This window comes from Passer montanus, unplaced genomic scaffold, assembly GCF_014805655.1.
Source record: "Passer montanus isolate IOZ18808 unplaced genomic scaffold, ASM1480565v1 scaffold1, whole genome shotgun sequence".
Taxonomy (NCBI): Eukaryota; Metazoa; Chordata; class Aves; order Passeriformes; family Passeridae; genus Passer; species Passer montanus.
In genome coordinates, this window is record NW_024356504.1 from 16,532,929 (window position 1) to 16,560,909 (window position 27,981).

The 27,981-nt window shown below is 42.2% G+C and overlaps 2 protein-coding genes across 9 annotated transcripts in view; one reads left to right on the forward strand and one right to left on the reverse strand.

Moving 5' to 3' along the window:
• EPB41L5 (erythrocyte membrane protein band 4.1 like 5) overlaps positions 1-8,681 on the forward strand; it is a 53,774-nt gene extending 45,093 nt beyond the window's left edge. For 4 of the 6 annotated variants that reach the window (XM_039716334.1, XM_039716572.1, XM_039716505.1 and 1 more), the window contains exons 21-26: positions 80-190; positions 743-836; positions 1,769-1,846; positions 2,653-2,694; positions 3,058-3,185; positions 3,858-3,915. In XM_039716334.1, the coding sequence (XP_039572268.1) occupies positions 80-190; positions 743-836; positions 1,769-1,846; positions 2,653-2,694; positions 3,058-3,185; positions 3,858-3,915 (511 nt within the window). Of the gene's footprint in view, positions 1-79; positions 191-742; positions 837-1,768; positions 1,847-2,652; positions 2,695-3,057; positions 3,186-3,857 lie in introns of all 6 variants that reach the window. The other 2 variants (XM_039716168.1, XM_039716252.1) reach the window with 2 other exon arrangements.
• A 2,064-nt stretch (positions 8,682-10,745) lies between these two features.
• On the reverse strand, positions 10,746-26,030 carry LOC120497820 (leucine-zipper-like transcriptional regulator 1). 3 transcript variants are annotated; one of them, XM_039699760.1, is made up of 8 exons: positions 25,691-26,030; positions 18,624-18,887; positions 17,832-17,911; positions 16,954-17,032; positions 15,419-15,465; positions 14,492-14,612; positions 13,433-13,619; positions 10,746-13,094 (listed from the first exon to the last, which is right to left on the reverse strand). In XM_039699760.1, the coding sequence occupies exons 2-8, from the start codon at positions 18,784-18,786 to the stop codon at positions 12,437-12,439; spliced, it is 1,335 nt and encodes a 444-aa protein (XP_039555694.1). In that variant the 5' UTR covers positions 18,787-18,887; positions 25,691-26,030; the 3' UTR covers positions 10,746-12,436. The 3 variants fall into 3 exon arrangements, with proteins under 3 accessions (XP_039555694.1, XP_039555704.1, XP_039555686.1); XM_039699770.1 differs by having other exon boundaries at positions 25,579-26,030; XM_039699752.1 differs by having other exon boundaries at positions 25,572-26,030.
• Positions 26,031-27,981: the final 1,951 nt, after the last annotated feature.

Consider the following 27,981-nt stretch of genomic DNA (forward strand, 5'->3'; position numbering starts at 1 on the left):
GTAACAAGTGATTCATAAAGAGCTTTCCATGGAAGGTTGTACCAGTTTTCTGGTTTTGTTTTTTGTTGGTTTGTGGCAGGAACCTTATCCTGTCAGGCAAATCACAGAGCAGTCCCCCAGCAACCAGTCCAGTATTTCAAGATCCAAGAGAGCTGCTGAGAGCAATCCCTGCTTCAAACACCTTTGTTCTGTAAGTGATTCTGGAGAAACGTGTTCCTGGGGTAAAGGGACCACGTGGAGGTTATGATGAAAAGGCCTGAAAAGATGAGGAACAGTTGCTGAGCATTTAGGCTACATCTAAGCAGGTTTAGGGATGCATTTTTAATTGCCGTTGCAGCAGTTAATCAGTAGGCCAGGCCTCGGGGTGAGTATCCTTGCAAGCAGAAGGGAATCTCTCTCATCTTCTGAAGGGACTGAGATTCCTGACATCCTGCTGCCCCTGGCTCTAGGGAGGAAGATAAGAGGATGACAGGAATGGCTTCAGGCAAATTAGACACAGGGGCTGAAGAAACTCGTTTGAGATAGAAGACCTCGATACTGCTGGGCCTATACACAGCTGTAGCTGGAACTATGGGAGAGGGCAGTGATCTGGGAGGTAGCTGGAAGGCATTTACATTAACATACAAACACCAGTCTTTGTCTGCCTCCGTGGAACTGGTGTCAAGGTTTTGAGCTGTCTGGGAAGCAGCTCTCTTCCATGCTATCCAGGCAGGGTGCTAATGAGGATGTTTTCCTCTTTCAGAAATACCTTGAATGAGGGCAATGCTGACTCTAACCATGAGGACCTGCTAATTCCAGCTAATCTGGCTCCAGCTGAGGAGGCTGCTGTTTCAAAGGTATCACCACCTGCCAGCCTGGAAGGTTTCTGTGTCACATTCTGAGCTCCCGGTGCCTCCAGGCAAGCCCAGCAGACCTTGCTGCATGCCTCTCATAGCTCTGTGAATGCCTGGCGCTGGGGAATGCCAGAGAGTGCTTTCTGAAGCAGGCAGGGACACTGCACAGATCTTTCCAAAGGCCATTTCTGCGTGTCCTTTCCAGTTCTTGGTGTAACTCTTATTTTTCTAAGCTGGTTGTTTTTCTCACACTGGAGGGAGCCCCTTACATCCCAATGATTTCATGCTCCAGTAAGGAGATGGTAGGGATGAAATTCTGACATCGGCAGTTCCCATCAAAAGAACCACAGAAGGAAAGGTTTAAATTTAGATGTTAATTTGTTATATTCTAGTTACCTTAAGGTAATTTTTAACTGGACTCCATGAAGAGCACTAATTCAGGGGTTAAACTTTCTTTTGTCCCTCTCCAAAAGAAAAGCAGAGTCCAATAGCATTGGACTTGTGCTGCCTTTACATGAGCAGACTGACAGGTTGTTCTGGATGACCAAAACACCCTGCCCTGTAGGTGTGGGGCCTCTAAACCAGTATTATATAGTTGACCCAGTGAATAATCATGAATTTCACTGAGTTCAAACACCCCACTCCAGACCTTGGTGACCTTTTGAATGGTGCAGTATCCTGCCTTCACAGAGGGGAAGGAACAGTTTCACTGCTTGCTTACAGTGGCAACGATGTTTTTTCCAGTACATTAATGAGAATAAGGGAAATCAAAAGGCTATTAAGAAGGATCACATGGAAAGAAGTGAAAAAACAGGCCTGATAAAAAGTGGTGTTCGTTAAAGATACTGGTCCACAACTCAGGAAGCCGCTAGAGTATTCAGTGGACCTATGTGGTTACTACTGGGAATTCAATTCAAAACTGATTTATTCCATAGAGCACTCCAGATGACCAGGACGTTTCCTTAACATCACTGACAGAGAATCTAATTGACTTTACAGAAGCCACACCTCGGGTAAATGCATTTCAAACCCAAACTTTTTCCTTTGCACGTAACAGTGATTTTTACTCGTGTACTCTCCTCTGGCTTTAGTGTCTGTCTGCCAGGCTTGGATCTGTGGCAGTGGACAGAAGTGATGGACAGGGATCACTGCTCACATGGCCCCCACCTGCAGGGTGTAGGGGTGTAGACTTGACAGCTTTGCAGGGGAAATGAAGGAACCTGAGGAGTGAACCTGTATGTGTGCCACAGGAAGTTCTAGTACTGTTTTAGTAGAGCTGCAAGTGCCAGCCTGCTTCTCACACTTTTGGGGATACATAAGGGTTCAGTAATACATAATTCAAAAATTATATTTTGAAGATGTACATGTGTATATATCTGTGTATATATATCTACATATAGATATACACACAAATACTTGAACAGTAAACTTGTAATATTAACCAAGCCTTTTATATAGATAAAAAGAAATCTCTTATAATCTATGCTGGCAAAAATGAGTTACATTGTTGGCACCAAGAGAAAGGGGGAAGAAGGAGGACGTTTAAACTCTTCACAGTAGTGTACTCTGGGTTAAGGTTGTCCACAAAGCACTAAAAGATGATGGATTCTTTCCTTTGGAAGGGAGCACTGAGTTGAAACTGCTCCCAGTGGGTGTCTGGCTCTGTGCTCAGTGGGTGCCACATCTCCAGCTAATCACTAGTGTGGTTCAAAGGCTAACGAGGGGCAAATATCTGGGATTGTTTTGGGGGAGGTATGCTATTTTGACATTTCTTAACTACTTTCAACCTTTTAATTGAGTTTTTGTTTGCTTTTTGTAGGTGTCTTCTCACCCCATTGTAACACCGAGGTGGATAGTGCCAGTGAGTTACTTGACCATTTCTTTAAAGCCAAGACTTTTGTCATGATTAAGGAACAGGAATTCAAGTTAAATAATAAAATACAATAATTTTTAATAGTTTGAAGGTCTATAAAGTAATGTACCAAACCAAAATTCAGTTGGAGTAAATCAGACAACATACTCTGTTAATAGTTAAACTTCATTTTTGTTGTATTGTATTGGAGGTAAATGCCATAAAATTTCTTAAAGAATTTATATTTAGTAAAGCCCAGGCTGGAGTTTAATGAAGCCTATTTTTGCCATTTATATGTAAATCATATTGAAAAGTTAGCTTGTCTTGTCCTGGCTGGTGTTTGAGTTTCTTCTTTCATTGTTCCCCATTCAGACTGGACTGATTTCCAACGGGCCTTTGGGAAATAATGTTGCCTTATCTTTGAAGGCAGTGAAAGGCAGCACGGAGACCCTGCTGTCCTCAGCTGGGCTGACACCCTCCCAGCAGGTACCCGAAGTGAGGTGAGGTCTTCTCAGCTCTCTGCACAGGTCTGTGTGGGCACTCTGGCTGCTTCCACTGACATAGTTACAGCGGCCATTCAGACACAGCGCCTTGTTCTGCTGAGCTAATAAACTGTAGCTCTGTCTCAGTTTATAGCGTTTCAAGTATGACAAATAAATGGATGTGTGTATGTTATAATTTCACTTCAATTTCTTTCCTTATCTGCTCACATGTTCTAATGCTAGGCTAAAGTTATGATACAGAAAAATTTCCTGAGAAATCTCTTCGCAGTGTTTCAGTGCCTGCCAGAGGATTGGTGGGGGTGGAGAGGGATGCCCCCCAGTTAATTCCAGGCCATAAGGATGTCAGAAAACCCAACTGGTAGAAGCCTTTTCCCTTGCTATTCCATTCTGCCATGCTGATAAGGCAGAATGATGGCAGTGACAATCAGGCCTTGCAGTGACCATCTTTAAAGAATGGCAGTGGTGCTACTGCTGCATTGTTTAAATTTCACCCAGTTTGCTCTGCTGCAGTTGTCCATTACAAAGGTTTGTCTGTTGGTCTCGTTCAGTTACAAAGTGAGCAGCCATGAAAGCTCTTTGAAGCAATACTCCTCTCTTGTCATCCATCATGACAGACCGTTTTGGAGGAATGTATTTACAGAGTCTTATTTTTTTTTTCCCCCCTTTTAGCCCAGTTACTGAGGATGCTACAGTAAGAACAAAATGTTTACTCACCACTGAACTCTAGAAGAAGGAGTCTCTGAAACTCTCACCTTGTAAAAACTCAAATAATCTGACATATCTCCAAGGGATCCTTCCAAAAGACTTGCTTGGGATCAAACTCGTGCTGAACAGGAGTCGGACAGCCAGCTGGTTTGCCAGGATCCAGGAAGAGACTTCTGCATTTTTCACAATCTAACTGGAACTGCAGCCTGAGCTGGGATATAAAACCACATGCACATTTGATCTCCTCCTTTGGGAAGAACGAAATGTCACACTGGAGCTAGTTCTGAACTAAGGAGAGGAAAACTGTTGTGTTCTGCTCGTGCTGGGTTGATTGTTCCTTACCCTGAGCTGGCTCTGGTGCTGTGGGGTGTGAGCTGGGGCCCCGATGGCTGCGGAATAATGAACATCGCAGGGATGAGGGGAGCTCGCAGGGCCACCTCGTGGCCGTGCCCTGCACAGGGCTCTCCATGGCGGTCACTGCCCCTCCCGTACAGCCAAGGACATTTTCTTCTGTGTCATTATTCTCTCTGGTTTTCCTTTGTTTCACCAACACATACTCTCCTTTTTGGCCTTAACGCCCTTTATAATCCTTGCACACCCTGTTACAGTACCTGGAAAGCATGAAAATCTAGTCCATCAGTGACCAGCTATGTAGACTGGATTGAGCTGCTGCTCACTGCAACCAGGAAAATGCAAATTACCTGCCAAACAGCTTGTAGCATTAGCAGAATACAGCAGAATACATATTCTACTGATAATTCCATTTCCTACATGATTCAAATACATGCATTTTAGACTAGAGATCTGTATGTTTTAAAAGCCAAAGCAGTGAAGGTGTGAGGGCAGCTTGCTTCAGGAATTGCTTTTTGATTAGTATTGTTGTCTTCTTGGACTAGAAGGGAAGATAATTTTCTTGTTTCTCTTCATTCTCTTTCTGGGTGTTTTTTCTAGATGCTGTGCTTAAGGAATACCTACCAGGTATTTTTGCAGCATGAGGGTACAACTAGATCAGTTTTTAACACCACTTTGAATTCTGTTCCAAGTGTCACCTAATATTTGTATGTGGAACAAATAATAGAAAGACCAGGGTGAAAATAGGAAAAAAGGATGAAAAATTCCTGTAAGCAATTCACTTCTCTGTAGAAGGAAAGTAAGAGTACACACTGCACAGAGCAGGTGAAGGTCTTTGGGTGCTCAGCTGAACTTTGGGGTACAGTTCATACAGTTCAGAGATCATTTGAGCTCTGGGCAGCAGTGTTATTACATGGACCCTGGTGATATAGCCTGTATAAAAAGTAATGCAGAGTCAGAGGGAGGAGAAACAAAGGTGGTGAATCCCACATCTAACAGGGAAGCACAGGTGGAACAACTGTGATCTTTCTTTCTGAGGAAGAGGTTTGAACATGTGACTGAAGTTGGAGGGCATTTTCTACATAGTGCTGCTGTTTGTAGATAACCTACATGCATGTGGGTCTTAAAAACAAACTTAAATGTGAAAATTGATTCTGGATCCTGTATGTACAACTGCATTTCTGCCCATTGGCTGTGTGCACGTGTCTCAGTGTAAACAAAGGTTTGGACCAAACCACTGTGGGTTGTACAAGTAAGCTGGGCCCGGTGAGGCTGCTGCATTCACACCAAGGTGTTCATGCTGCTGTTGCTCTCCTGATTTTCTTTGCTGAATGAGTGCTAAAGGAGAAGCTATGTGGATTTTGTGACCCACTGCCTCTTCTCAAAACCCCTGAGGCCTTAAAAGAGGAATGCAGGGACCAGAGAAAGCTCCTAGGACTGAAGTACCAGAGTGACTCTGCAGGCAGTGATTTGCAGCCATTGCCTCAAGAACCAGGATTGCAGGATTAGTGGCAGGTGCTGCAGGTGCCTCTCCAGCCAGCACCAGAGCAGCACAGGGCAGGTCCTGCTCCCTCGCTGCAGGATGAGCGGAGCTGCTGCCCCAGCCAGGCACAGGATTCCTGCTCCCAGCCCTTCAGCTCTCTCATTGTTTCCAAGCTTCATACTTCCAGTTGAGTATTGGCTTTTTTTACACTTTTAAGTCTGAGCCTTACTGCTTATTAAAACGTAGAAGATTCCTGATTCGAATATCAAATGTCTTAGTCTGGATTAATAATGCAGTTGCCAGCAAAGTTCCTGCAGGAAAAGGGAAGCAATGGCTGCAACAGTCTGCTTTCTGCACAAAGCCAGGACTGTGTGTGGAAACTTGGCACTTGCTATTCATCTGTTTGCTCAGCAGCTGAGCTGGCATTCACCAGCTACATGTGTTGGGTTTGTAAATAGACAGAATGCAGTAGCATTTTCTTAGGCATGTTTGATATTTGGCTCTTCTCGTTGGGTTCAGGAGCTCTGCGAACTGTCAGCTTGAATCCCTCCCAAAACTGGAATAACAGAAGTTTACAGTTTTCCAGCACTGTGTGTTGAATACCATCCTTAGATTCCTCCCAAGCCATCACAGCAAATAACAAGTAAATAGCGTGTGGTGAGTGTGTCCCCTGAAATATAAATGGTTCTAAATAACCAACTGTTATTTCAGTATGGTCATGATAGCAGTGTTTGGAGGGGAATGTTGTAATTGCACACATGCACACACAGAGAAACTTCAAAGAGGCAAGGCTTTCCTCAATTTTCAGAGGACTAATATTTGAAACTTCACATAAAAATGCAAACATTTCAACTGGTAAATTGGGAACTTGCAATATCTTACAGATTTGTGGCTACAAACCCAACCCTTCCCAGCAAAATCTGATACTTGGAGCAACTATTCACTCCATTTACCTTGATGTAGCTTACTTACCTAACCAAGTCATTGCTTATGTAGGAGCCTGGTGAGACCAAGGTTGCACAGGTTTGTGATCTGAACATCCTGCAGTTTGGCATCACTGTTCTGGTTTGCAGCTAGAAGTGCTGTTACAACATGACTGCCTAACAGGTAATATAGCATTCCTCATCACCTGCATTTTATCAATTACAAATAGAGATAATAGTTCCTACAGTTAGTGTTATAAAGTATCAGTTAATGCCTGTGTGCTACTGAGAAAAAAGGATTTTCCTCCAATTGCTATACCATTGATTGACTGGCTATAGGGTCCAAGCATGTTCTTAAAGTCTATTTTTTGGTATTTATTTAAAGAGATTTATAAATAAAGCTCTTGTGTGAATCTGGTGTCAGGATGTTGGCAGGTCTGCCAACCACTGAAAAGCCGTAAGAGTTGACAGGAATGAATGAATGAATGCTAAGTGATTGCATCTGAAAGTAAAAGTGATTTTACTCCAGTCACATTCTGTGATTGGAGTAAGAGGTTTTGTAGAAATCTTGGTGTTTATAATAACAGCATCCCTGCCCTTACTCAAACTGATTAACCTGAGAAAGATGCATTTCAGTCTCACCCATTTAAGACCATCAGAGTCTGTATGTGCTGCATGCATTTACAGGCTTAGGAAATGGGCATTAAAATGTGGGAATTGAGGCTTTCTTACACCAGAATTAAGGGAATCTCTTCTTTAGTTCAGTGAAAATAGAGTTTAATATTAGGTAATTTATAGGACATAAATTACCTACTTACCTGTTAATCAGTCATGGTTAATGAACTAGCTTGAATGTATTTGATTTTAAAACTGATTTTTTCTTATACTTTGTCAAAGACAGATGGCTATGTAAGACAATTTTGGACAATTTTTTGGACAACTTCGACAAGAAAATTTGCAGCCCTGTTAGCAGCTCAGGTGAACAGTGCAGCTATGTGTGGGTCTCTATACAAACTGTTTGCAGTCCTTGCCTACTCTCCCTTTGTCTGCACCCTGCTCCTTCCTTCTCGTTTCATGAAGCAAAGACATACTGTTGGGATGAGTGTGTCCTTCACAAACAGCACTGGATGTATTTTTCACCTTGTGAACGAGTTCTGGTACAACCCAAATCTGCTGGTGAAGTGATAGCAGCTAGCAGCCAGCTAGCCTCTAAAGCTCTATCTGGGCACATAGTGTTAAGGAAGCTGTAGTATCTATATACATACATACATATATATATATGTAGCTGTTAGACACTATAATGTCACAGCTTTCAAATGCAGCTGGACAATCATAACTTTTCAACCAAACAACAGACCAGTATATCCTAATGGCCTTCCAGTGGCACAGGGGTGATCCGGGTGTGTTTGCTCCGGGTGCTGGCACTGCAGACGGGGTGCAGGGCCCTGCCCACAGGGGCAGAGCTGCAGTGGCTCCGGGCAGGGCTGGCAGGGGTGCAGGGGGTGCAGGGGCTCAGCACAGCCCCAAAGCCAGGCCCTGCTCCTGTCTCGGGTGGCTCCGTGTTGCTGCTGGCCTGAGGAGCAGGCACTGCCGGCAGCGCTGCCACACCCACAGGATTCTCCTGCAGAATTCACCTCCTTTTGACTGCTTGGCTTGAGCACTCTGCTCCATAAACACACACACCACCCCTACCTATAGAACTGGACAAACTTATTTTTAAGGTATATAAGAATATTTTTTTAGCTAGATTTGTTTTGTTAAAGCCGCACTAACTACTGTATTTTTACTTTTTATATGTAAAGCTTGGCAATAGCTCTCAATGTATAATTTATTTGTTGGGTTTTTTATAAAACGAAGTGCACCCTCTTGCTTCTGTTTCACAACACTGGTGACGTATGAGCTGTCCTAGGCACTGCACTGAGATCTGTATTGAAACTGTACATGGGAACAAGTAGATCTGTAGTCCACTCAACCCAGTCTTGGAATGTTTGTACTGTAGTTTTGTCTTAAATACACCATGTCAGTGCAAAAGTCTTGCAGAGTCATCTTTGGGCCCCCTGTGTCACACCAGCACAGCACTCAGAGGGGGTCCGCTGGGGCTGGGGACGCCGGGTTGCTGCTTTAAACTCAGCCTCTTGTCACTTAAAGAGTAACTTAGGACAGCACCAAAGCTTGCAGGTAGATGCTAAAGAATTAAATGCCTTTTTTCCAACAGAGCTGAGATTGTCCAGGAGGACTGTCAGGTGTCCAGTGCCTTTGAAAACCAGTCCCAGGCGTGTGCCCAGAAGGGGAGCCCGAGCTGCTGGTGTGGTTCCAGTGCAGGCCAGTTAACCAAGCACCCTCACTCTTGTCTCCAGCAAGGGACTGGGCTGTGTGCTCAAGTGCAGCAGCACTAATGATTGTTCAAAGGGAACTCTTTGCTACCAAGCCCTGACTTTGGGTAAATGCTAAAGATGGCAGCATAGGGCAACTAAACCCTTTGATCATCTTTGTTTCTCAAAAACTATTTGGAAAGTATCAAAAGGAAGAGAAATTACTCCATCCTAATGACGTAGTTCATAGGAAATAATTTCTCTTATGGCATAATTTGTTGTGTGAGCAAACTGTGGTCCCATTGATAAATCACTGAATTGTTCTTCAAATCCACTGGGAACTCAAAACAGTGAAACCTTTAGGTTTTTCTGTTATTAACTGAAAAAAACCTTCTTTGAATATCTGCAGTTTAGAAGAAAATATTTCTGCCATTCATAATTTTAATATTTAGAAACCAAATGTCAATTAAAACAATGAATTTGTTGAGATGTTTAGCGCTGATCAATTTGTTCCCTTATGTACAATCTATGATACAACAGCACATCTTATGTCTCAGATGAGGTTGCCAAGAATGCTGCATCCTTTTGCTTTTGTTCTAGGGACTGAATTTCTTTGAGCATATCAGATATGTGCAAGGTTCCCTCCTTTTCAGAGACATTCTAAACAGCCAACTTCAGTGGCAGCCCCTTCAGTCCCAGCCAAAAATGGTGTGTTTTGTTTTGTTTCTAGATATTTGCCACTAGCTGGAGTAATTCCATTCATTATTTCATGCAGGCCACCACCGAGCTTTCAGATGGCAGCAGCTTTTAGTCCCTCGCTTGGGCCTGGGATGAAATTCTTATTAACTGCTTCAGTTATGGAGAAATATCATAAGCACATCCACAAAGGCTCTTTTCTGCCTCTCTGAAAAGGTGCCTGCAGTGGGAAAAGAGGAGTGAGGTGCTCTGAGAACAACCCTTATGGTGTAGCTGACAGCACTGGCTGAGGTTTGAAAGGGGACGTATCAGGAGGTGTCACAGTGGTGTGAGTAAGGATTGTGTCCTAGGTCTGGACACTGGAGGGTCCCTGCATGCTCAGAGTGGACTGAGGTGTCAGGCACTCCTGTGGGCATCTGTGAGATGCAGTCACTTCAATTCCCAACGCCCCTCCCTTCCAGCTTGAGCTCACCCTTGTTTTTGAAGACCACGGAATGGGCCAGAAAGGGAGAAAGAGCCTCCAGTGGCTTCAGCAAAGCTGCTGTAGCACAGAGCCCCACTCCAGGCTCAGGGCTCTCTCCCCTTGCACGGCATTGCTGGGGCCAAATGTGGCTCAGCCTCCCGTGAGCCAGCCCAGAGCCCCATCCCTGCAGCCAGGCCTTTCCCAGCCCCTGCTCTCCCCGTGTCCTGTGCAGGGCAGGGAACAGCGGGGCCCTTAGGGCTGCCTCGACAGGTTTGGCATCCCTTAGGCGATGGAGTGGGTGTGGTGCTGTCAGTGCTGTGCCCCCACCTGACCTGGCACACGGGCAGAGCCCAGGGGAGGGAACGGGGAGATGGGCTCGCTCCAAGCTGCTTTTCCTGCCCGTGCCAAGCCATTGCCTTTGGGCTGGCTTGTGTCCCGCCTGCGTTGGCTCCGACTAAATGTTAAACCCTTCGTGGGGCTGCCAAAGGGAAGAGAGTTTGAGGGGGCAGGAAGAAAGGAATGGCAGAGGCTGGATGGCATTTTCCTGGGGCTCTTGCACATCCCCAGGATACCACTACCTGCCAGGAGGCCTTCGCGTGACTTGGAAAAATCCCTGGTTTATTGTTGCCCTTTCCAGTTAAATCTCCTTCCCTCGTCAATCCTAGATAAAAGGCTGTATGTTATGGCAGCTCTCAGGATAAAGCCAAAACAGGCATGTCAGTCAGCACGAGGAAAACAAGCTGCTGATTTAAGACTGCAGTGCTGAGTACATGCTCAGCTCAGTCGCTGTGTTGATGTCCCTTCCAAACAAACCTCCTCAAACTGGGAAATTCTTGTTCTTGGAGGAGAAATTCAAAGCCTGAGCAGCCCTCGAAGCCGGCTGAAGTGCAGGGAAGTGACTGGGGCTTTGCAGAATCATGTTCCTTGGTCACAAAGGTAAGTTCTTTGTTCAGTTAGAAAACACAAACACATATTTTAGACTCATAAAGGTGAATGTGAGCACACAGTAATAGGAGCAGGCTTTATTCACATGGCAGTGTACAATCCTCTCTGTTTCCAGGTAAGGGTTATGGATGGTCCAAATAACTTAGGTAGCTTTTGCAAATTCATCCATAATTTTCTTATTGAATTCATGTGACAGTTACTTGTGAAGAAATGATGAAAGTATCTCTAAATATTTTTGAAATCTGTAAATTACTTGAAAGTCATTATTCCTATGAAACTTTTCAAAAGTGAACTTCTCAAATATTTGGTAGTATTAACTTACAGTTCCAGGTAATTTCAGGTACCAGCAGCTCTTACAGACAGCTGCTGTTCTGTCAGAAGGCCAGTAGTTAGTAACTTCTATGGAAATAAATGCTTTGAACACTGGACAATATTACCTTGCAAAACAGGCACTTTTTCTTTTCAGCAAAGAAAAACCATATATGAACTCAGAACTTGTTACTATACCGAGGGGAAATGTGTAACAAGTACTGTATAGGGTGATAAAAGAGAGATGGGGTTGGAAAAGCAGAAATCTCTTTAGGGCTAAAACATGAGTTACCAGTAAAAACAGCCCATGTTTTGTGACATTCTGTCAAGCCCTCCTCTTTCTGTTCCCTCCCCACCCTGCTGTGGGAAATCAAACCCTTTTGATTCTGTGTTCAGTCATTAAAGCCAACACTCATTTGGCATATCCTTTGTTCTCACAGGTATATAATGCCCTTCCTCTGGTCCTTGCTGATGATTTCCAGGGGGCACTCATTGTTTCACTTCCTCAATACTTGAATATCTTCTAGAATTCAGTTGCTGATTTGTCTGTTGGGTTCCTTTGTCATAGGCCATCTCATGTTGCAAATATATTGTGCAAAGAACACTCAAGAATTTAAAATCTTAGAGAACATTCCTGTTAAGACTAATTGAATTCCTTAAACGTGACTGTATTTCTCTCTTTTGCCAGTGCAAAACAAGCAAGCTTTGCCCCTGAAAAGACATTTTGTGGAGCCAGTATGGGTTAGTGCAGTTCTGATTTTCAAGGCAGCATTGGCCATTGCAATTTGAAAGGGTATGAAGTGACCAGGAAAAAAGTAACAAAAAGAGCAGCATTCCAACAAGCTCCTCTCAGAAATCACAACTTACATGCAAGTTGTGACTTAAATATATGTCAGGTTTTGTTAACATTGTAAAAAATCTGTTCGCAGCAAGTATGAGAAGGTTTAATTATTTTTTTCCCCAGCGTGCTGATAGGAAGCTGAAGACAGTTGCAAGCAGTTGGTTTTCCACCTACTGCCACGGTGGTGGAAATTTATTCCTTCACTTTGCAAGCAAAGCAATCACAAGCAATCAAACTCCATTTGCCTGAAGGAGATCTCAGAGAAGCTGGACAAAGGTTTGCCCCCGATGAGCAGCAGTGTGTTGGTCCTGCTGATCCCACCCTCTGTGGCCACACACCCACAGTCAGGTCTCTCTTCACCCGCAGCCTGAGCAGCAGCAAAAGCCTCTCCTGAACAGGCCAACAGATGGAGAGACTTGTCCTTGGACAAACAGTCTCTGTTTGGGCCTAGTCCTGCCTCTGAAGTGGTCTGGAAGGCAGGGAATTCTGCTGGCTCCAGGGGCAGGCTGAAGGTTTTCATTTCGATGGCGTTGCTGCGCTCCGTGGGCTGTGGGCGGAAGAAGCTGCAAAAGCCAGAGTGCCTCAGCATGGGCACCAGCTGGGGATGGCCCTTCTGCTCACTCGTGCAGTGGCTGGGGAATGTATCAGGGAAGTCTGAGGTAGTTTGGAAATCCGCACCAATTCCTAAGATGCAGTGATACATTTTAGGAGAAAAGTTTCCCTTTGTAGTACTACTAAGCTTCTTCCATGTCTGCGTAATGAAATTATACTTCCAGAGGTCATCATTAGGGCTGGAGTTTGAAATCCCTCCACCAAAAATCAGCATAGAGTCTTTGCAGACTATTGAAGCATGCCCTACCACTGGAGGAGGTCCTTGGCTGAAGGTAAGAGAAACCAGCAGTTAAGGGGAGACCAAAAAGAAACTTAGCACTGATTTTAGCTTCTGTTTTCCTTTTGACTCAGAAGGATGACTGCTGAACAGCTGCATTGGGACATCAAAATTACACTGCTGACAGCTGCATCAACGCCTTGCCAACAGCTCTCCTGAGCAGAGCCAACTGGAGCCCCAGGGATGGCAGCAGCACTGCATCCTGATCTGAACAATCCCTACAATTACCGGGAGGGCACCGCCTCCCTCTCCACCCGCACGCGGTATCAAAGAGTAAGATTCATTCTCTTTCTCTGCTCTTTTAGTGTAACAAATAGAATAGTTCACCTTGTTCTGATGCTGGACCAGCTGCTGCTTCCGAAGTCCCACCTCCACAAGTCCCTCTGTTCAGTGAGCCCCACCAGCCCCCCAAAGAGGTACATGGCTGTGCGATAAACCACTGCCGAGTGGCCGTGCCGCGCTCCGGGACCACTGCTGTGGCAGGGGCTGCAGACACACAGCCACTTCCCTGTATCTGGAACAAAAACACTGATTGACAGATGGACTGACTCTTTGAGAAAGGATTGACTTCCTGGAGGAGGTAGCTATTCAGTTGGAGAATAAGGGTTTCTCCTCTAAGCTTATTATGAGTTAACATATTAAATTCTGACACTGAAAAAGTGCATTTAAAAAAATCAGTTTTCAAATAAACTTTTAATGAAAATGTCAGATGCTGTGTGACAGATGCCATGGAAATTTTATTTACAGAGCAGTTTTTCCTACAGCTCTGTCAGTTCATTGACTCTGATACAGAAAGATACTTTTCTGGCTGTTAGAGGGGAAAAAAATCAGTCAACAAAAACATTAATTCATTAATGTCTCTACTTAGTCTCCTGAAGAGGGAAGGAAGGATGAGATAAACCCATCATTTGTTCCAAAATAGTGACAGAATGGCCACCAGATAACAGTTATGTGTTTATCTCTGGGAATCATCTCATTTGCAATAATCAGACTGGTAATGAATATGCTAATAAACTATCTCCTGTCAGGTTTGACTCTCCGTGGTCAGTTGGAGATCTGAGATCAAAAGATGACATTAATAGGCTGAAATCAGGATCCTTGCTGGATCTGAAAGTTTTTAGTAATCCTTGAAGAACTTTAGTGAGTAGTAAACAAATATTCTCACTGATTTTCAGCTGTAAAACTGGCAAATACTGCAAAATGTATTCCAGTATAATAGTCTAATTAATTTCAGCCAGCAATTAATTGAATTTGACAGAATTTAGCACTAAATGTTGTCAAAGAGAAGCCAAAACTAACTTAGAGCATTTCTACTGACAAGAATTTTCTTAGCAGAGCATGTTGTTTTACACTGGATCAAAACCTTATCCTGCTTTTTTAACTTACCAAAATGGAATTCCCAAAACTCCTGAGAAATGCCTTTGATGCCAAAGTATCCCCCATAGATATACATGCTGGAATGGTACACGACTGCACTGTGACCTTTTCTGTTAGTTGGTGCAGAGCTCTAGAACAGTTCAAAAATAAGACAAAAACCTATAAAGTCCTATCAGCAGCAATGTCTGTCTTGGAAATACACCTTTTTTTTTCCCCACAAATGACCCTGCAGTCCCAAACTTTCTCTTGGCTCCTCCATTAAGCAAAGGTAACCAGAGTGGTAACTGTGTCACATCTCAAAAAAAAAAAAAAAAAAAAAAAAAAAAAAAAAAAAAAAAAAAAAAAAAAAATTGGGTGTAATTTCAAGGTATAGAAGGATTGTGATAATGAAGTTTCAGTAGCAAAAAAAATGAGTGATTCCTAATGTGTAGTGATACAAAATCAATCTCAAAAGACCAAGCCACAAATGCTTCCAACTCAGGTTTCAATTAGAAGTGGCAGTAACTTGGTGAGTCCACGTGTTCACACTGAAGAATTGAAAAATGCTGCAGCACTTCACGTTCCAAAACGTATTAGCGTGGCTGCCAATCTGTTTTCACAACCCTACTTTTAAAAGCACAGGCTTCACGTATGGTTGCAATATTCCATTTAAAATTAGTTTTCTTGATAAGGATTTCAGAAAAACAGAAGCAGCCGTAGAGAAGCGGACTTAACTTCTTATATAGGACTTAAAATTTAAGAGCAGTATTTTTAAACACTGTTTTGAAGAAGGAAAAAGCCTTAAGTTATTGAAAGTGCAAAGAAATAAAGTACAGCCACATGTCTCTGAAGAGATGAGATTGGAACTGTTTGGGGGAACATATTTCAAAGCAATCTGTTTAATCAACAAAGCAACAGGCATTTGATTCACACATTCCCCACTTCCTGGCTCCTTACCTCCGTCTCTGCTGGTTCGTTGCAGCTCTCTGTCCATCTTGCGGAATCTGGGGGATTGAGTTAATAAAGCGCAGTTTAGAGCCGACACCACAAGAGGACACTCCTCCCGCAGTAATTGCTCAAATGACACAGCTCATTCTCAAGGAAGTCTCGTCCTGGTGTTTTCTACTGACAAGGCTGAAGAAATCCTGCTAAGACAGCAGCACCGAGAGACTTGCAGGAGACACAGTTGGAACAGTTTTCCTCGATCCTTATCGGATACAGAATCACACAGGTGCCACACTGTGTTCCTGTTTCCTAAAGCTAAATTTCATAATGCAGAAGTAACCTTTGATTTTGATCATTTTTTGAACTTGCAGGAATCCCAGATTTCCCTATGGATGTATGACTCCTCCTGCTTACCACACACACCTTATTATGGCAGACTTAATTCTTGTTCTTTTTCATAGGTCCTTTAAATAGCCCTCAAGTAACAGCCAGCAATCACAGATCTGGCATCACCATGAAGGAGAGGAAATATCAGATAACACAGCACAGAATACAATGAGAATACAATGCAGGCTTGCATTCCTTAAAGTTATTCTTGCCAAAAGATTTTAAATAATAACTATAAAATAGCTAGACATACAACCAGTGTTGAACAACTCATTTCTAATTTCCACTGGTAAGTACTGCGAGTAGTAAGATGCTTTCTCCTTTAAAATATGTTCTGAGGTTTTTCTTTCTTCCAGCAGGTTATCTCAGATAACTGGTGTAAAACACAAAGGAAGGACTGAAAAAACCCCATTGTCTTAAGGTTACATAGTGAAGTAGCAAAAGAAGCCAGGACACTTAAATCTTGGTCTGGACACAAGCTTTACTGGCTCAAAAACAACTGAGCCTCTCTCTCTCCCCTCCTGATCTGACATCAAAATAACAGCTATTACTGTACACAGGATTTCCAAAGGGCAAATCCATGGTCTATGGCATTGCTATTAGATTCAATGCTGCACTGTTTTTCTTAGAATAGACAGTTAAGAGATCCCACATGTTTGTTCTTAGGAAAAAAAAATCCATGTTATAAAATGTTGATGTTAATTTCCCACTTTATTTAATATTTTATTTCTCTTGCTCTAGCTTATGTGTTTCTTCAGTAAAAGTACAAATGAGATATATTTACTGATCCACTTTCTTCCATAAGAGCTTGGTTTTTAAAATATATGTGGCATTAAAAAAAATTAAATAATACATGAATTATCAGGTCTTATGATCAAATAGTAAATGTTAAAAGGAGAGAGGGGAGGAATGAAAATTCTGAGACCTTAAAATATAAAAAAATTTCCCATAAAATCCTCTCTAACTGAAGTAAGACCTGCATCTCTGATAGCTTAACAACCTAATTTTGAAGGGAAAATATGCACACAGTTTTACACACATTACTTGCTGTAAAGCTTAAGGAAGGCTCTGTTACCAGCAGCAGAAAACAGTTTGGTTCTTGTTATTTATTACTGCCTATGGAATGTCCCATGGAAAAGACTGGCTTTTGTGTATCATACCAATGTCATATATCCAGAGAGGAGTTTTTGCTTGTGTGAAAGCAGAATCCACCATCCCACCAAAAATATACAGGCTGCCCTGCAAAATGCACAAATATTTGTCACATACAGGAAGGCACACAGCATTAAAATAATTTTAAAAACAATTCTTAAATGCAAAGGTTGCTATCAGCAAAATATACTTAACAAGTTACAAAATATAGTACACAATGTTTTAACAATTAATCCCAAAAAGCCACCAACTTTAATTATTCTTTTTTTATTCTCTCCCAGTGGGAAGCCCTGAAGAACATTCTGCTGTTTAATGAGGAGAGTATTTCAGAACTGCTCGTTCCTTGTCAGCCTGGGGCAGCTTCGGGGCTGGGAATCTGGAGCTCTCTTGAGGCATTGCTCAGGTACATTGGATTATGCATGTTTAGAGAAATGTTTCATTGTGTGGTAGCTCTTGATATCCTAAATTCTGTCTTCCCCTCACAGGCAGGGCTGTAATTCTTACTTTGCTTTTACTCCCCCGTCCCTCTTCTACGCGAGTTCTGTAGTGAGTGTTTTTATGCCGTAGCTGATCATGCAAATGAATTCAGAGCAACTGTTACAACTGCACAGATAAGTCAGAGAAAGTGCTGCCAGGGTCTTTATCTGGTATTACTGCTACTTATTGAGCACTGACTGAGGAAACCAGAGGGCTGCTGCCGAGCTGAATTACTGTCACTCTGTGCAGAAAGATTCCAAACATTGGTACGGCTACATCCAGAACTGCAACAATACAAAAATGCTTTCTGGGCATAGTATTTCAGTACATAATACCTATGGCATTTTATTGCACTGTATGGCAGGAAATAAAATGTCAGGATATGGACAACATAATCCTGGTCTACTACCTTATAAGCCACCATTGTATGTTCTTCCAGTTCTTCTGGACCATCTCTTGAGCATTCCAACATTTCCCATTCATTTTTCACTATAAACCAAAGCTGAAGTTAAGACAGTGGTGCACTCAACACATAAACAGTAGGGAAAAGGTGAAAAGATGAGCTTTGAATGTGGCTGTGCTGCTTAAAAATGAAGCATTTTGTCATCTTTCCTCTGTTCTCCCAAAAATTAAATATATGCCTTTTCTCTATTTAGCAAATTTAAATATTAGTAATAGTTACATTTAAATATAATAATTGTTACTGTTTGTATTTTAATTGTTACCTACATCAAAACTGGGCAATTCCATGAGTATGAACAATTAGCACAATGCTGTTTTATTCCAGTAACAACTGAACAGGGAAAACCATACATCAAGTCAAAAAATACAAGGTATTGTATTCACATGTTCCCTTTGTGCACTTTCATATCCATAAATTATTGCTGTGTTAGAGAGTCAGGAAAGATCATTGATATCCCTTGCTAGAATCAGGGTATTTTAAATGACTCAATATTTCTGGTCGAGGAAAAAAAAACAAAAAAAAACCCAAAAGGAACTGAACTGAAATCAAAACTCTGTGGGACACTTGCAAGAGGAGCAAACACCCCCCATCTGCCCAATGAACAAAAAGCAGTTTATCCAGCCCTGTGATGGAAAGACCTTAAATGAGGATAATCTGTTAAGTACAGAGCGTCCTCAATTTCACGATGACGATGTAGAATGGCTTTAATCCTGACATACAGGAGAAGGGCCAGCTCACCTGTGTGGTATCTCCAGAAGTCCCTCAGCGTGGTGCTGCCGTGCCCTCCGTAGAGATAAAGGCAGCCTCTGCAGACAGCACAGGCGTGCTTGTAGCGGTCACAGGGACGCGGCTGCTGCGCCTCGGCCGCTCCCCGCGCACCGCGGGCGGCTCTTCCCTGCATGCTGATAACCAGGATCTCATCCAAAGATCAACTTGCAAAGGGCTCTGCCATGTCAGAGGAGGCTCCCAGAGTATCAGGGACACAGCTAAACCCCGTTTGGTCTGCAAAAAAGGAAAAAAAAAAGTCTCCACCTTATGATAAAATGTTACTGTGTTTTCTTTTCAATCCCCTTAAAAGCAACATTGGACGGCTTTGTCCACCTGTGATAATACACCAACTCGAGGAAAGCACCTGAAATTCTGACTCGGATTCTTGTACCAGCGAGGCTGGGACAGGAACATTCCTGGAACTGAAAGTTTTCCAGAGAATATCAGTGAACTGAAATCAGTGAAGCTCCAACACACTACATTCACAATACCAGGGCTTGGTCTTTTTTCACAACTAAAAGAGTAGAGTACTTCAGACAAACCTGTACTAAAAACAACTTCGGAAAGAGTGAATATTACAGATGGAAGTAATGCACTAGCAGTTGTCCAGAATTTGTTTAGACTTTTATCTGTAAACCTGCTGAAATGAGGATGCATCTGGAAAAAATGATACAAGCCCTTCCCATGCCACAAGATGTCACTGTGTTCTGTGAAGACGTAAGTACCAGGAAAATATTCTTCTATTAATCCTCTTCAAAACAGTGGCTTATTTCAACATAGATTATTTTACAAAGCACACCCAAAAAAATCCTCCCCAGCACTATACCAGATTTGGGAATTTGTGTTGATAATGTGTCTGAGGTGGCATGTCAACAAATGAAGTGACAAAGTCTCCCAACTCCAAGAGTTTTCAGTGGGAGCCAGATTCCAGCTGCATTGAGAACCCAGGATGGAAATGAATAGGGAAGAGTCATTTACCTAACGGTAATGTGTAAGTCCAGGGCAAGCTGCACTTAACTTGAGGAAGAACAAAGATTACAGTAAAACAAGCTACATACAGAAGCTAGTTATATTTCATATTAATATGAAATTATTATACCTAAATTAACTTATCATCCATTCATCTCTAAAATTTACCCTTTTTAAGACTGGTACATATTCAGTGACAAAGAGATGCCAGAGAATCTCTTGCATCATATTCAGGCAAGATTAACTACTTCAGTTTTGTTGGGGGATTTTTATCATGCACAACAGTATTGTAAGCTATTACTGTAGAAACTGAAGTATATTCTTTGTATGTTTTTTCTGAAGGAATACAAAGATGGGTGGCACTTACTAAGGGTGCATTTCTCATGTCCGTGGGAATTAGCAGATATGAAGTAATGACACATTATAGGTATGTAAGTCCATAATGCTTCCTGGCATCCCATTGAAAAGGGAAAAGCAGCTGAAGGCATGAAACAGGGATTATCTCCCTAATTCTGCCAAGCTTCTGAGCAACCACAGCCAAATCATTCACTTCCACAACTAAATGGGGACAGTCACTTCCTTAGTACAATTCAAATTTGCTGATGCAGTGCAGTGTAACAGTGCCAAGGTATTACTGCTATTGATATCATTAACTCTGAAAAGGGTGATAGGTTACTAATACTTTACAAAGGTAAAACAGGTTTGTCCCCTTGCTGTTTGTGGTTTCTTGCTCAGTTTTAAAGCTGGTTATTCTCCTTCCTACATATTTCTGCTTGTTTTTGTTCCTCCAAGCCTTGCCTTCTGTTGTACAAATATTCAGAGATGATGACAGCCCTGATTTTATATAACAGATTAGCAACAAAGTCCTGTCCAGTTGTTTATCTAGCCCAGCAGAACTCTTGCAAGGCAGGAGAGCAGGGTGGGATAACAAAAGGCCAAGTGGGGCTGAACTGAATGGGTGTCACCTCCCAGTCACACCTTTTCAGCATCGGCTGACCCTTGTGAATCTTGGCCATTTACTCTCAGCTGAAGCATTTTTGGAGGCAGACCTACAATCCCTAACAATCAGTGAATTGCTCCACTTCAGAGCTGGGGAAAAACCCCACCAAGTTAATCATGAATCTTGCCTTTCATCACTGGTATTTTAAATTGCAAACTTGACTCCCAGATTGCCTGTCTACAGAGTTCATCTACTGTCAACCTGAGCAGCCCCACTTCCAAAGAAAAGCTGCTCCTCTTCTGAGAACAATGTCACCGAGACTTGTCCTCTGTGTCCTGCACCACTGACCTCAGTTTCAACTTGATACAATCTCAGTTATCCAATAGGAAGCTCTGACTTCAGAAAAAAAATCAAAAAGACAACTCTGAACATTTTTTATTCAACTTTTTTTATTTTTTTCCCAAAACAGCTGTAGCACACACAAAAATGTCTGCTGCTCTCCAAAGTCTTTTGCCATTCCATTCTAAAAATAGCTCCTGTGCAATCAGTCCCAATTGTTAAAGGGCTGGAGGAGCTGAGTGGAGGGTCTGGAGAGCTGCAATTAGTGCAGTAACTATAGCACTGCGTATCAATTAATGGCGCCCCACTACTGTTTCATAATACAAATAATTCAGGAAATGTAGCAAGACAGGAATTACTTCAGGAAATGTAGTTTATATGTTCATTATATAATTATTTATATTCCTGATAGATGTGGTTTCTCAGACAACTGATTTATTTATTTAAAGTATTGCTTAAATAGATCTTCATTAAAGCTTTTTTTCTATCTCGGCCCCTTGATTCATTTCCATCTGTTTTCAATACACTCAGAAAAGTTTCATTTTTAAAATGATCAAGCTTTTTGGCATATAATGAGATATGAAACCACTCATATGGGGAGGGGCCCAAGTAGGAAATCTTGTTCTGGTTTGGGGCTTTTTATTAATGACCTAGTTTTCTGAACTCAAGCCTTGAACCTTTCCAGACAGAACACTGCATTTTCTCGCTAGGCAACTTGATGCTTTACTGCTTTTCAAAAATAATAACAGATCTTCCCATTTGTACTTATCCCAGAAACCTTGGCTCTAGAGGTGGTTTTATTGTAAGTCTTGTTCTAACGGGACTGCCTGCATGAATGAGGAAACTCTGGAGACTTGCAAGGCCTTTACAAGAAACAAACCCAACTTGTTTAGAATAGAGAAAAAGGCTTTTTTTTCCAGTATATCTTGTTTACTTGCAATGCTTCACTATGTGTGATAAATTTAGTATCCTCTGGTTTGCTATTTTGTTTTTTCCTAAACTCAGGATAACCTGAACTCTTTCTGTGGTGGGTATTTTTTTGTTTTGGTTTGGGTTTTTTTTCAAAATACAGGAAGTAATTTTCAGAGATGCTCAGCTTCAGAGTTTCAACCTGAAAATGTGAATGGCTCTAGGACTGTTGGGTGTCTGTGACAGTTCTGTATTATTAGCATTCTGAACTGAAATAAGGGCCTGGCTTTGCCACATGTTGTAAAATGCAATTACCACACGACTGAGCTTACAAGTGCAGGAGTCAAGAGAAAAGGAAGGGAACAGAAAGTGGTATTGCTTCTTACAGGGAGAAGCTGAAGGACAGAAAGAGGCTTTGCAAAATGACAAATCAAAGCAGGAGACAGGGCTCCATCCTGATTGCAGGGTTCAGAAGAAAGGTACTTTCAAGTAAAACAATAACAATCCTGTTGTCTGAATAAAGCTTAGAGCAGACATACTAAAAACTGACAGAAAAACTGGAAAGCTTTTATCTGAATAACTCTTAGTTGAATTTTAACAATTTTAGGGCAGTATTTGTAAACATGAACACTGTATATCTCAGTGCTTCAAAATGCTTTTTGATGTGAACAGGTATTTTAAAGGGGGCAACTCTTCTGACCAGCATCTATTACAGTTTCTATAATATGCTCTACTGTATGACATAAAACATATAATTACAGTTTCTCTATGCTGTAGGGCTCTGTAGGTGACTGCTCCTGCTGGAGAGAGCAGTGCCACAGCACCGAGGGCACTGGCACCATCACTGCACAACAGAGAGAACATCATCAATCTCTCCCAGGGAAAAGCTCACTGCGTGTTTCTGGAGCTCTGCAGGCAAGAGACTGCTTTACTTTAATTCAGATCACATTAATATTAAAGCTTTAATTTTAGAAGTTCATAATAAATTTATGTTTGTGTATCATTGCAAAATTAAAATTTGCAAAATGACATTATTAATACATTGTCTTTTGTTTTTTCTAGAAGCTTTCACCCAGGAATGAAAGTCCTTCAGTAGTTAGTGTTTTGTAACACTATTTCATCCCTGTTACAAAGTGAATTCTTAAGTAGTAATAAAATAACTTATTAAATAAATGTAAATATATGCAGTTGTATTTTCTATATGCTAGGTAGATTTCTTATTTTTAAGTAAAAAAACACAAAAATACAAACTTGGTTTAGAATAATACAGTAAATATTTCATCTATTTCCCAAATATGGTGGAGGAGGAAGTATCTGGAAAAAAGAAATTCAGTATTTTAAATATTTCTGGGGTTGTTAGATTTTTATATACACTTCTAGCATATGAATCAGGAAATTGCCTTTTCCACTGTATTTAAATATGTTTTATGCTAAGATGAAAGTGAATACATTTTTCCCACCTTAGTTTCCTTAGTAAATTAAAATTTCATTTGCTGGGGATTTTTTCTTTGGTTTTTGTTTGTTAGTTGTTTGATAGTTTGGGTTTTTTAAAGAATAGGCTTTTTTAGTAAACTAAAAATTAGAATATATAATTTTGATTAGTAGATCTCCCTACGCAATCTGTTAATTACAATTTACATTTGCAATCATTTAACTGCATCTCAATTTTGAATGAAGTTTCTGAGAAAGAGCTTCCCTAAATACACATCCAGGGGTGGCACAAGTGTATAGCATGTTATGGATATATAAATGCAGGGTAGCAGCCATGTGTGATCAAAAGTCTATGCTCATAATCAATGTGTGTATGGGTTTTATTTATTTATGGTCCTTAATAGGCTATTTACTTCAGGAACCTAATCTGCTTTTCAAATCTTATTTAGGGTCCTGTTGGTGACTCCACCCACAGGCAGAACTCAGTCTCTGTTGTGGTCTCAGCACAATGGAGAATGGAATGGACACCCTGACTGTGAAGGGTTGCTGCAGCAAGACTTCTGGGCTCTTCAGAAATTACCCGAGACAAACAGGTGATTTTACATCTTCTAGGTATGACAGAGGGAGGAAATACAGTTCCTGGTCCTCAGACTTTATGAGAAAAGAAATGAGAAATTCCCATCGTGTTCTCAGGGCAGTCTTAAGATGTATTTGGCCTTTTAGCCTTTCCTTGGAAGTAATTTGTGCTGTCACCACTGGAGCAGGTCATTTCAATGCACAGGTCATCACCCTTCCCCCAGAAATAGCAGTTCTCAGTGTTCCTAGAAGGCATCATTTGGGGATTTCACAAAAACTAACTAGCTGGATTCCTTCAAGGTACAGTAGGCAGGTCCCCTGGAGATTGAATGTAATAAATCTGTCCCTAGGTGTGACTGAATGCATCTCCTTGACAGCTTGTGACCTGCTGCTGAAGTAACTTCAAAATACTTTATTTCCTAAGGGAGACTCTACTCACACTAATTCACAAAATTTTCCAGGTTAGGAAGAAAGACTCTGGTTGACAAAGGAGTCAGAGGCTGCTCAGCCTGACTACTCTCCTCAGGCATGAATTAAGGGTAATAGAGTAGTATATACCTGACAGCTGAAGTCTATCAGTGAAAAACTATTATCTTCCATTGAAACCAAAAAGTCAGCATTGCATTTTACTTAGTTGTTCTTTATATCCCCTGACTGAGGAAAAGAAGCATCTAATAAAACACTTAGTCACACTTAAAACTTAATGCCACACTTCATGGAAGATAGACATTGTGTTTTTCTTGTCCCTGTGACATTTTGCCCTTAGACAAACATGCAGCAATGAGATAGAGAAGACAGACAAGGTTATGAGAATAGCAGAAGCTGTAGCTTGAAGAAATATGAAGGAGTAAAGAGAGGGCATTTGGCAATCAGAAAAATAAAAAGTTCCAGCTGGCAGATAGTAAAACATCCAGATATCCTGCTAGAATCAGTATGAATTTAGATTATTCTGTATGAGAGAAGTCATGAGAGACTTGTGTGAGAAAAACTCAGATGGCACAACTGGAATGACTGTCAGTCATGACTGGAGAAAAAGTGAGTACAAAAAGATCTTTTATGGGCAGATGAATTTACACCATCAGGTGAAAGATGGTTGCATAAAAACATGATATTATTGCATAGCTGAAATAGATTGCATAGAGAGGAAGAGCTGTATTTCAGTCTGGCAAGGAAAACAAAGGTGTCAGCTGACAAACAGTAATAATAACTGTGATGGTTCACTATAACCTTGATGCCAGCAGTTACTGGGCTGCACCATCAAGTGGAAAAAACCAAACCCACATCATTTCAATATATAAAAGAGACAGAAAGCATATGAGTAACTTTACACATACACGTTGTCGCTCCAAATTCAAATGGAATTACTCATGTGAATAAAACCAGTGATATGCATGAGCCTGCACAATGTAGCCTAGATACCAGAGCAAAAGAAGGACCAACCCTTTTGTCAGAAGCCTGAAAAAATGTTTTGCAAGCTGTTTTCATATTCAGACTCCAAATGACAGGGTCCGTTTTGGACTGGAGTCCAGCCTTCTGAAAAATTCTCACTCCCAGCTGACATGGTCCAGTATTCATCCCAAGCCAGATGCACTCTGGCTTGGGTTTTGGATGGTTGCATTTCTTTGTTTGTCTTTTGCTCGATAGAAGGCATTTTGTGCTTTATGCTCTTTGACTGTGGAAAAGGGAATGAGCAAAAAGAGGGTGGTGAATCTCCTAAACTGGAGGCAGGCAGCAAGAGCTCTGGCAGTTCCTACCGCAGACCTCCTGCGCAGCATCGCGGAAGCGGCAGGTCCCTGTCCCCAGCGGTCTCCCGGCTGCTGAGCGCTGACAGCGCTTCCTTCCTTCCTTTCATGCGCTTTGTTTCTTTTCGTACCTTTGAGTGAAAGCGACTTTGTGCACGGCTGCCCCCAGCCCCGCTCGCTGTCCAGCAGTCCGGCGGAGTGCCCGGCCGGGCTGTGCCGGTGCTCCCTGCGCTGCTCAGGGCCCGCAGCGCGCTCCTGCCCCCGGAGCCCGGGCGCTGCTCCTCGGCGGGCCCCGGGCTGCCTCTGCCTGCTGCAGGTGCCCCCGCTGGCGGGCAGGCCTCAGCGAGAGGGGGCAAGGAAAAGAAAAGGAAAAAGAGTCTCGTCAGCCGGCATGTGGCAGGGGTGCACCGAGCCTGGCCGCGCCCGCTGCCGCCCCTCGGGTCCGCCCCAGGCACTGAGCCCAGCGGGGCAGCACGGCCGCGCGGGGGCTGCGGCTCCCGCCCGCGTCCCGGGGAGGCTGAGCCCGGGATGCGCGGGTGCTGCGGTCCTTGCGGGAGGAACGTCTCGTAGTCGATAACTGCCCTGTTAGTCATGGGGAAAGTGCAACATCTCCTTTCTGGCCTGAACGCAGTCAGAAACGAACATCTCTATAACTTTTGGTTGTGGATTTTTGGTTTTTTTCTGTGGTAGCGGCGGGGGGAAGGGGGAGGACGCAGAGCGGTGTTTGTTGGTGTGCTCCGTTTCAAGCCCTCTCAGGCAGCGTTTAGCCCAAAGATCCCTTTTCGGTGACCGCAGCCCCAGCGCTTGCTTGGACTTGTGTCCTCGGCTTTCCGCTCGGCTGCCACCGGCTCGCTTTTTTGCCTGTTTCTCGTTTACAGCTACATAAGGCTTCAGAAAACAGGAATGAAACTCCCCCACCCACACGTGCATCTATTTTCCATGCTGACATATTTCCCTGCTTTGAGGCGGAGGCTAAAGCTTTCCCCTTAGTATTGCTCCTAAAAAAAGAGTTACTTAGGTAGCTGCAAGCGAAGGCCAACAGAATGACCCAGTCCACAGCAATGCAGAGCATATGGTGTGGACTATATAAATAATGCAAATATATTTAATTTTAATATGTATAATATATCTGACTGTAGTAGTGACGTGTGCTTCTGAATTTTGTCATTCTAGAATTCAGGTGTTATTGAGAGGCCAGTCCAGAGCTACAGTGCAGTACTTTCTCCAGCCTTAATTGTGTTCTCCTATGGATTAAAAAAAACACCAACAACCCAACAACAAAACCCAAACCCCAAACCAAACCCACACATATTTCATAAAAAGAACTCTGAGATCATTAGCTAACATTTGGAAGTCCCTCAAATTAACATGCGTGAAGGACTGTGGCCAAACTCCCACTGGCTCCCATAAAAGCAGTAATCAGTCCTTCAAGTAAGATTCTCCACAAAATAACACCCAGAAGCCCCTGCAGAAAGGATTGCCAATCTCACCATCTGACTAGATTAAAAACAGCAGTAACAATGTGATAATTGACAGAAGAAACTTCCCTGACAAGGAATGAATCAGTGTTTATTTTTAGCCTTTCCCCCAAAAGGCTTTATTTAAATGAAAGATTAGCTAATTATTTCCGTCGTTGTATTGTCCACACCAGAAACAGGAGGTGGCAGATCTGCACTTGTCTTTGGCTCTTCCTTTGAGGTCTGCACCCTGGAAGGGTGAGATTTTGCCAGTTGTCTTTTCATTTCCAGTCTGATCAAATATGAACAGTATGAAGGTTTCACTAAATTTAGACACCCCCCAATCAATTTTTTTTTTCCTGAGCAGAAAGCCCCAGAAAGGTGTCAGCAAATGTAAATTGTGATTGTGTCCATATCCCACCTTTGCTCAAAGCTTCTCTTGCCAGCAAGTCATTAATCCTGTTGCTGCAACTGCCCACTGCAGCCTTTTGCACTGACAGAGCACTTGCTTTCCAAGAAGATAATTTTCTTTCCCTGTGTACAGGAGCCAGCAGTAAAATTTTATCTAGGAGAAAGCAGCTTACCTAAGAAAAGACTAAAAATATTTGTTCTGTTTTATTGGATAAATGTGAGGAAACTGTATTGAGCCCAGAGACATCAAGTAATGTCTGTGTTTCTGATAATAATAATTTGGGTTCTGATTTTATTTTGAAGAGAGGAGTTATTTTTTCTGATATGTTTTTCTTCTCACTTTTTTTTCTGATTTTTTAAAAATTTGAATTAATTGTGGATTGCAGCATGGGTTTCATAAACAGAAAATTAATCAAACTGCTTTGAAAATGTCTGAGGATACCTTTTTTTTTGTTATTGACTTGACACATAAATTACTCATTGTTTCATTCCACCACATATCCATACTATGATGATTGCTGCAAAGCACACAAAGAGCTGATTTACCAGTCTCT

Bases quoted from the DNA above. Each gene is read 5' to 3' on its own strand.
- LOC120497820 (XM_039699760.1), bottom strand. From the start codon at position 18,786: ATGCAGGGAAGAGCCGCCCGCGGTGCGCGGGGAGCGGCCGAGGCGCAG. The intron at 15,466-16,953 runs GTATGATACACA...TCAATCCCCCAG, and splicing joins TCTCTGGATATATGACATTG to ATTCCGCAAGATGGACAGAG. The intron at 13,620-14,491 runs GTAAGTTAAAAA...TTTTTGTTCCAG, and splicing joins GTTTTGGGAATTCCATTTTG to ATACAGGGAAGTGGCTGTGT.